Source organism: Temnothorax curvispinosus, unplaced genomic scaffold (genome assembly GCF_003070985.1).
Source record: "Temnothorax curvispinosus isolate PA1 unplaced genomic scaffold, ASM307098v1 QBEX01013911.1, whole genome shotgun sequence".
In the NCBI taxonomy this organism is placed as follows: domain Eukaryota; kingdom Metazoa; phylum Arthropoda; class Insecta; order Hymenoptera; family Formicidae; genus Temnothorax; species Temnothorax curvispinosus.
The window spans coordinates 1-9,191 of record NW_020223691.1 but is presented as its reverse complement, the minus strand read 5'-3'; the positions used below and the strand labels follow the sequence as shown (position 1 = coordinate 9,191).

Here is a 9,191-nt window from a genome sequence, read left to right as displayed (position 1 = left end):
TGATGCGTGTATATCACGCGTGTTACGCGTGATTCGGGACCGGATAAACCCCACTGCACAAGCTCGTCGAAGCGGGCCGCTCCGACTTCCACGGCCGGCCCGGCCAGTCTCTCTCCACGTATGCTCTACCGCGCGCCACGTGTCATTCCGCCCCGCGTTAGATATATGTATAAACAAAATATATTCAGATTAACGGAACAATCGAGTCATCGCTAATTGCCCTATCTCAACAGGTTATGGGCCCAGGTACCGTGTATACTGAAATATATAACTGAAAGCTTTTTTTAAGAGTGAAACGAGTCAGTGCGACGGGAAGACCTTCGCGTGTTAAAGTGAAAAGGGTGAAAAATGACTCCGACGCATATTTCAATTGAACCTTTGAATAGCGAGAACTACGATATGCGGTGCGTACAAGTCGAAACGTACTTATTTAAAACAGGGCATTGGGATTACGTGAACGGAACATGTGAGGAGCCCATGCCCACAGGTGCGAACCAATCGGCTATCACGGAGTGGCACAAGAAGGACAAGATGGCGAGATCGGAATTGATCCTAACGTTAAGTAAATCGGAACTGAAGAGCGTGAAAGGCACAAATACTTCTCATGAACTGTGGCAAAAGTTAAAAAATGAGCATCAGTCGAGAGGACCAGCGCGAAAGGCAACTTTACTAAGAAAAATCACACTAATGAAAATGAACTACGGTGGAAATATTCGTGATCATATCACCGAATTTTTTGAATTAGTGGACAAGATCGAAGAGGTCGGATTGAACATCAATGAAGACCTACTTGCCATTTTTTTGCTAAACAACTTGCCGGATTTATATGAAAGTTTTCGAATCGCCATGGTGACAAGAGACGAATTGCCCAAACCTGACGTGCTAAAAATCAAGATTATTGAGGAATCTGAGGCGAGAAATGCCAAAAATGATAATGAGCAAAACGCATTATTTGTTAAACAATTGGGTGGCAACCGACGTGGCGGATTCAAAGGTCGTGGTGGCAGGAAGATACACAACAGCCGAGATATTCAAGCTAGTGAGCGGAACGGACCAGGCGGTCGTCCATTACACGGAGGTGACAGCAATAATAAGAAACACAACGAAGAAGATTTTAAGTGCCATAAGTGCATGTGGAGGACTAAATCATTACGCAAGACATTGCCGAGCGCGCTTTACTGGTGGACGTGCAAATCAGGCCAAGGAGGAAGACTCTGAAGCGGCAGCAGCAGCTGAGGTCCACGAGGAGATGGCTCTACTGAATATTGAGACAAACAGAGAGAAACTGTGGTGTCTAGATAGCTCACGTCACACATGAGTGCTAATGAGGAGATATTTCGAGACTTCAAGGAAATCGACAGATCCTTGAGCCTAGCAAATAGCGATTCCACAAAAATCAGCGGTGTCGGGAAAGTTCGAGTAAACGTGAGCAACGGAAAAACTGAGAAAACATTGAGACTCGACAGAGTGTTGTACGTCACCGACCTTCGGACGAACTTATTGTCTGTATCAAAGATAACGGATCGTGGTTACAAAGTGAAATTCCGAAAAAGCGATGCTATTGTTATTGATGAAAAGGGACAAATACTGATAATTGCGGACAGAATCGGTGACTTATATTACGTTAGAAAAGGCAAAGATAAAGTCAACAATGTTGACATTAACTATTTTCCGAAAAGCGAATTAGAAAAATGGCATTGTAAAATGAGTCACTTGAACAGTCGTAATCTAAAGTATATGATAAAAGAAGGTATAGTTCACGGAATAACAGGAAACCCAGCTGAAGAATTGAAAGACTGTGAAATATTAGAAAAACAAGTTAGAGCTCCATTTTCGACATCTGAAGATAATCGATCAGGCGAAGTGCTGAAAATTGTGCACAGCGACGTTAGCGGACCATTCAGGCATCCTTCCCACAGCGGTGCAAGGTTCTACGTCACTTTCATTGATGACTTCTCAAGGTGGAGTGAAGTTTATTTCCTCAAGAACAAATCCGAAGTTTTAGAAAAATTTAAGGCTCCTGGTCTCTGAGCCGAGAACTCTGCGTTGACGGTGGCGACGCCACTCTCTCCTCTCACTCTCTCCAATGGAGAATTCTGTCTTGTAACATGTTGACAACCTATTTTGTTGTGCGTGCTATTTCTTTATTATTTGCTCTGTGCTTGTGCTCTAACGTTTAACGTATTCGTGAAAGTCGTAAAATTGGCCGAAAAATAAGATTTGCATGCGAAAGGAACGTTTTCACCTCCTTTTGATAGTCGTTAAACGGCTGTTTTTCCCGTATGTTTAGGCTTCGTTTTATGGCTGTTTGTTTATTGTCGAGGGAAAAGAGTAGTTTTCGGCCAATTTTGGAAGTGTTCTGAAACGATCTATAGTGATGTTTTACTGAAATGTCTTTTTATTTGAAAATGGCATGCACAACAAAATTGGGTGTTTTCCTCGCCTCGATAGTAAGAATCCAATATGGCCGCGGTGACTACCCAGGAGCCTTAAGACATTCAGAAAAATGGCCGAAACCTTCACCGGCAAACGAATTAAAACACTTCAATCAGACAACGGAAAAGAGTATTGCAACAGACAGTTCGACGAATATCTAGAGAAAAATGGAATCAAGAGGAGGTTGAGTGCTCCGTATACATCTCAACAGAATAGACTGGCGGAAAGGAAAAACAGAACATTGAACGAGATGGCCCAGTGTATGTTGAGACAAGCAGGAATGCCAAGAATTTTCTGGGGCGAAGCCGTGAACACAGCAAACTATGTGCGGAACAGGTGTCCAACGAAGTCCCTGAAGAGAGAGACACCGCACAAGCTATAGACTGGAAAAGTCCCAACCGTACATTACTTCAAAATATTTGGTACAAAAACTTTCGTTTTGGATAAAAGTATTCAAAGAGGCAAATTTAACTCGCGATCATTTGAATGCATCATGGTCGGATACTCATCAGAATCGAAGGCATATCGATTATGGGATCCGAAATCAAGAAAAATTGTAGTCAGAGCAGATATGTAAAATTTCTGGACAAAATGCACTTCAAAAATGAATACAATGACATTCTCGACGAGGGAGAGGAAGTCGAAGAGACAGAGAAACCGAAAAACTCATCGCCTTCGAATATCGAACTCGTGGTTGAATCTCAATATTAAGATGAAGACACGACCGATTCAGAGGAAGAGCCTGCACCAAGCACGCCCCTCACAGGATCAAGGAGAGGGCAACAGCCCGCTAATAATCATCTGAAAAGAGGACGCGGCCACCCAAGATTATTCAGGTCTGGATCTCGTGAAAGACCAAAAAGAATTTTTAACATGATCGAGAATATTGAGGATGAGGAATTGAGTGACACACAAATGGGGGACGACGACGTTTTTGAAGAAGAATGCGAATCCGTGAACCTGGCTGAAGATCTAACGACATTGGAGGAAGCACGAAGTTCGGAAGATGCAGAAGCCTGGCAAGAAGCATTGGAGAATGAATTCTTGGCACAAATAAAGAATAAAACCTGGGAAATCGTTGAAAAACCTAAGGACAGAAAAGTGATCGGAAACCGATTTGTGTTCAAAATGAAAGAAGATCCAAGCATGCCAGCTGGAAAGAAGAAGGTGAGATTAGTCGCAAAAGGCTGCTCACAGAAGGCTGGAGAAGACTTTTACGAGACATACTCGCCGGTGGCTCGTGCTACGTCGATCAGGCTCTTAGCAGCCTTGTCAGCCGAGCTAGGGCTTGAGATACATCAGATGGATGTAGTTACCGCTTACTTAAACGGTGAACTGAAAGAGAACGTTTACATGAAAATTCCACAAGGACTGAAGGAGATGCTGAGCAAGATATTGTCTGGACAACCTGTCGGATCGAGTAGGCAGGCGGTTCGTGACAAAGATATCTTGAACGCAGCACGACGATGGATGAAAGAACTATGGAATGACAATAAAGTTTGTTTCCTAAAACGAGCCTTATATGGACTGAAGCAGTCGGACGTTGAATGGCATCGGACGCTAGTAGCAAAACTGAGGCGTCTGGGACTTCAACAACTGGACCAAGATCCATGTATGTTCGTGGCAAGAAACAAGAATAATATTATGCTGGTCGTGATATATGTCGACGACATACTAATGGCGTCAGACAACTTGGATTGGATCAATCAAATAAAATCTTCGTTAGCCAAAGTTTTTGAGATAAAAAACTTGGGCGAGGTCAGTAGGTGCTTGGGTATAGAAGTCCAAGGTTCTGGCAAAAAGAATCGCATACGCCTATCACAACAAGACTACACAGAAGCAATTCTGGAAAAATTTGGAATGTCGGATTGCAAACCAGCAATCACTCCAATTGAAGTCAACTGTGCGTTGCGTAAACCAAAAGTGGCCGACATGAGAGAAACTGAAAGATACCCATATCGACAATTGATCGGCGCTCTGATGTTTCTGGCAACATTAAACTATCTAAGTCAGTTCAATTCGTGTTTACAATGCTCAGCATTGGAAAGCAGCAAAGCGCATTCTAAGATACCTGAAGGGCACATTGGACGTTGGCATAGAATACAAAAAAACCGAGGAACCCCTGTTTGGAGTAACCGACGCTTATTGGGCTGGAGATCAAAACGACCGTAGGTCATACACCGGATATGCTTTTATCCTAGCCGGAGCAGCTGTGACATAGGAAGCTAGAAAACAGAGAACTGTCGCCTTATCGAGCACTGAGGCAGAGTACATGGCCCTGTCAGAGTTTACAAGGGAGGCCTTGTACATACCTACAGCGAATCCTGAATCAGGTCGGTGTGCCAGCAGATAATACGATAATCTACAACGACAGTCAAAGTGCTCAGAAACTGATACAAAGTCGAACCTACCATTTCCGTACTAAATACATTGATACTCGACATCATTTTGTTCGTGACATATTCGACCAGGGAAAGATCACGCCAAAATATCTGTCAACCGACAGGATGCCAGCTGATGTTCTGACGAAGAGACTTACATCATACAAGGCAATATTCTGTGCAAAGACATTGGGACTCGCGGTCTGCAAGGAGAAATAAGATGGCTTGACGCTTACGCTTTTGAGAGAGGGTGTTGGCGATACAAAAGCGTGAACGTCGATGTGTGTATATCACGCGTGTTACGCGTGATTCGGGGCCGGATGAACCCCACTGCGCACGCTCGTCGAAGCGGGCCGCTCCGACTTCCACGGCCGGCCCGGCCAGTCTCTCTCCGCGTATGCTCTACCGCGCGCCACGTGTCATTCCGCCCCGCGTTAGATATATGTATAAACAAAATATATTCAGATTAACGGAACAATCGAGTCATCGCTAATTGCCCTATTCCAACAATTATTATAACGCCACTGCTAACAAATCTACGGAGTGTTGTCCTTTTACCATCCCGGCGAATCAACAAAACCCGGTACCGGCCCTGAGACATAATTCACGGCGCAGCACGACAAAATTGGTGGCAGCGGTGGGATCTGCCAACCGGTAAAAAGGACATCCTGGCAGATTTACGCCTGCAAAAAAGAAGTGGATCGTCAAACGGCGGCAAAGCATCCCGGAGAGGAACAGCCAGCCAGATTCAGAGCGAGAGAAACTACGGTAGTAGCCGACGAGTGTTATCAACGACACCGGAGAAGGCCCCGACCTACCGCACGGACTCACCAGCCCGAGCAGCCAAGCAGCCAAGCAGCACAGCGGACGACGACTGAAAAAGCTGACATTATGCGAAACGCGGCGTTAATGTAAGTCCGATCCAATTTGAATTTGCGAGCGCCGAAACTAAAATTCGCGAGCGCTTTATTATAAGAAAAAATATTTTCACGGATAAACTGAGCTATAAAAAATATTTCACATAAAAATGTATAATTTTCTAGTTAATTGCGGTTTTATTGTTACCTATATAATTATGAAAGTATTTATAAAGTATTTAGTATTTATTTATTTAAATTACATATTTTAATGTGACAAATAATTGACCGCTTGCCATTCGGTGCAGGATACATGGAAAATTAGTCAACAATGTGTCAAGTTGAAAGAAATTGTAATTATTTGTACTAATTATTTCATAGGAATGAAGGTTTTCATTAAATCCAACGTTTGTGCACATGTTGCATTGAACGATTACTTTTTTTCTCATTGCAGATAGTTGTTTTAATAATGCCGAAAACAGGTATCTTATCCGAATCAAGTTTCAGAACCAGGCAGGTATTTAATTTGTACAAAATACCCTTCAAAATTACCCACGGCACGTCGATATGAGTAGTTTGGAGTTCTACAGCAGGTAATGAGTTTTCAATGTCCTTAAGGCATATTCGGTCCATAAGACTATGAGGTCCTACCTTAAATTTTGAAACAAGTCCTCGCCCGCACAGCTGTCTGAAAAATAATCTACAAGTTTTTTTTAAAGCGAGAGTACACGTTATATTCCGTCGAAAGTATATGGAATTAGCGTTTTGTTTTAATTGTCTATTTTTCGATTTGTTTCTTATTGTGCTTAGAGCAATTATTGGCCCTGACTTTCGCATTATTTTGGCATAGTGTACCATATTATGATGTTTAGCTTTTAGATTATTTTTAAATAATTTAATATATAATCTATGGTGTTCAGTAACGTAGTTGGCGAGTTGAATGTAACATCCCAATTGAATGTCTTTTGCTGCAACAATGTCATAAATGTTTCTAAGTGTCAAGTAAAATTCCCACACTTCATCCGGAGAAACATAATTGCCAATGAGCAAAGAAAAAATATAGACAAAATTTATCATTTCACTACCTGTCATTGAGAGCTTTTGTCTTTAATTTCACTTAATTTCACACATAACGAATAAGCGGCGGTTTATTAGTTATGTTATTGGCATTATAGTAGAAAGTGCGCATTCTTTCGTTTAATACTTCGAGTGGTATTTTTTATTTGCATTAAAAATGTAGTAATGAAGTACATGAGCCATGCCATATTTAAAAGCTCTTTCAGACAAATCATGTAACGGTGAGACCGACGGCTAAAGGCCAATCGGGCTCATTGACGCCGCTCGAAGCCTTGCTGAAAAGTTAAACTCCTATCCAGATGTCCGTAAGGAAGGAGGACACTCCAGCCAGGGAAACGACGCGTACGAAGGCCGAGAGAAAGAATATCGATCCTCGTATCCAAACGTCCACTCCTATTTCCAATTTAGATCCAGGGAGCGACAAGGAGAATGTTAGCTCAGATGCGGATACCACAATTCCCATTGATAACAGCGATCCTGAAGTTGCGGAGGAACAGCTGATCGAGCCTAGTCAGCGAACGCACGAGGAAGGACTGACAGCTGATTCCCAGAACGAGTAACAAGGTTGGTCATATTCCTGCAAACAGAGAATATCGATACAATTTGAAATGCCATATGTTAGCAGTGTCAGTGACGAGGTATTCGTCATTTATATAATTTTGGCACTGTTATTGCTATTAAATATTTTTTTATTATTTTATTTTATTTTGTCGAGTAGAGACAAAGGTTATAGGAACCTATACATTAATATTGCACTATCAAACGAGCAGATGTGACGTTTATTTTTAATTTAAAAAATATTTTGTTTACTTATCTTTTTGACAATGATTTACTCGGTAAATCTTAAATGTAATTCTTCTAAACGGGTTATTTTATATAAATATATATATATATATATATATATATATATATTTGCGTAATGTAAGATAAGCGTCTTGTGATACGCCAAAATGCGAATAACTTCATTGTAATGGTAACTGAGTCATCTGAAATGAAATCAGTTAATAATGCTGAAGTTTCAAATTTTAAATATATTTCACTTAAAATCAATAAAAATAGGGATAACATACTCTAAAAACCAAGCATGTAATGTTTTTCCTCATGAAAAGTCAATATTTCGATATTGCAACACGCGGCAGGAAACTTTAACGTAGAAACAACACGCCGCTACAAACTTTAAACTCACCTTTTTCAATGAATTTTGTCAATCGTCGTGCGAATTGAGTTTCACACATATTGGTAGTTTTGTACTAGCCTAAATAGAATAGCCATACGCTAAAAATGTGTATTTTAAACTTATTTCAATTGTGGCAACACGCCGCTGGAAACTTTAAGGCAGAAGCAACACGCCGCTTTAAACTTTAACTCAGGATTTAAGATCAACTCTGTCAATTATCGCGCGAATCGATTGTTAACCGATTGAATAGTTTAATTAGAGTCCACATAGATTGCCCATGTGCAAAATTTGCAGAAATACCTTGTATTTCGATTTACAACACGCCGCCGGAAACTTTAACTCTAAGGCAACACGCCGCCGGATACTTTAACACAGCCGTTCAGATGAACTTTGCTTTTTGCGATATTATTAGAATCAGGCAAGTCTTAGAATGTTTATTTGGACTGATTAGAGTCATTTATGTATTAAATTCATTACTTTTTTCTATTTTACCAACATTGTGGCGAAAATTGAGAACTAGCCTAATGATGCCAAGTTGACCATGGATATGAGTCTCAATGATTGTATAATGTAAAGATCTGAAGTGCCTTTCTCAATTTTCTTAACTTTTATGAACTTTTAAAAAGAATTTTTATTAACTTTTTAGAGAATTTTTGTCTCGAGGTTCTTTCCCTGTTATATTGCCATAGCGTGCGTATCTCAAACGTATAAATCAAGTCGAAACGTTTATCGAGCGTGAAAAATAACGATCGCATACTCGTACATTGGGAAAGATTAGTTCGCGTGAGCGCGTTCTTACACGTATCTTTGTTCACTGCGAGCGATAGTTACGCGACAATTTATTGTTAGATATCCTGACTCGTTGCGTGGGATAAGACCCGGCAATAGGCATTGTCGTTAGCCTCGTTCAGTGTACCTTGTACCAAAAATATCAAATATATCTTGTTATTGTTAATACAATACAGATTCAATTTCAATAAATATTCCTTTCCTAATTAACCGGATATACAAACATCTTACGCGACGCGAAAGCGAGTGCGGATCCAGAGGACGAGCCATCGACGTGAAGATAGCTATCTTCCCTACTGAAAAAAATCACGTCACGAAATCACGTCATGAAATTACATCACAAAATCACGTAACGAAATTACGTAATTAATGACATAAATTAATCACGTAACGAATTGTTCCAAATCGGTACGTAATTTTAAAAATTACGTAATTTAGAAAATTACGTAACGTTTGAAAATTATGTGATTTTAA

General features: G+C 40.8%; 1 protein-coding gene across 1 annotated transcript; it reads left to right on the top strand.

The window, feature by feature from the left end:
• The first annotated feature begins 348 nt into the window (after positions 1-348).
• Positions 349-1,218, top strand: LOC112464105. Its single transcript, XM_025030903.1, has one exon. It carries the CDS (start codon positions 349-351, stop codon positions 1,216-1,218), a length of 870 nt encoding a protein of 289 aa, XP_024886671.1.
• The last annotated feature ends 7,973 nt before the right edge of the window (positions 1,219-9,191 follow it).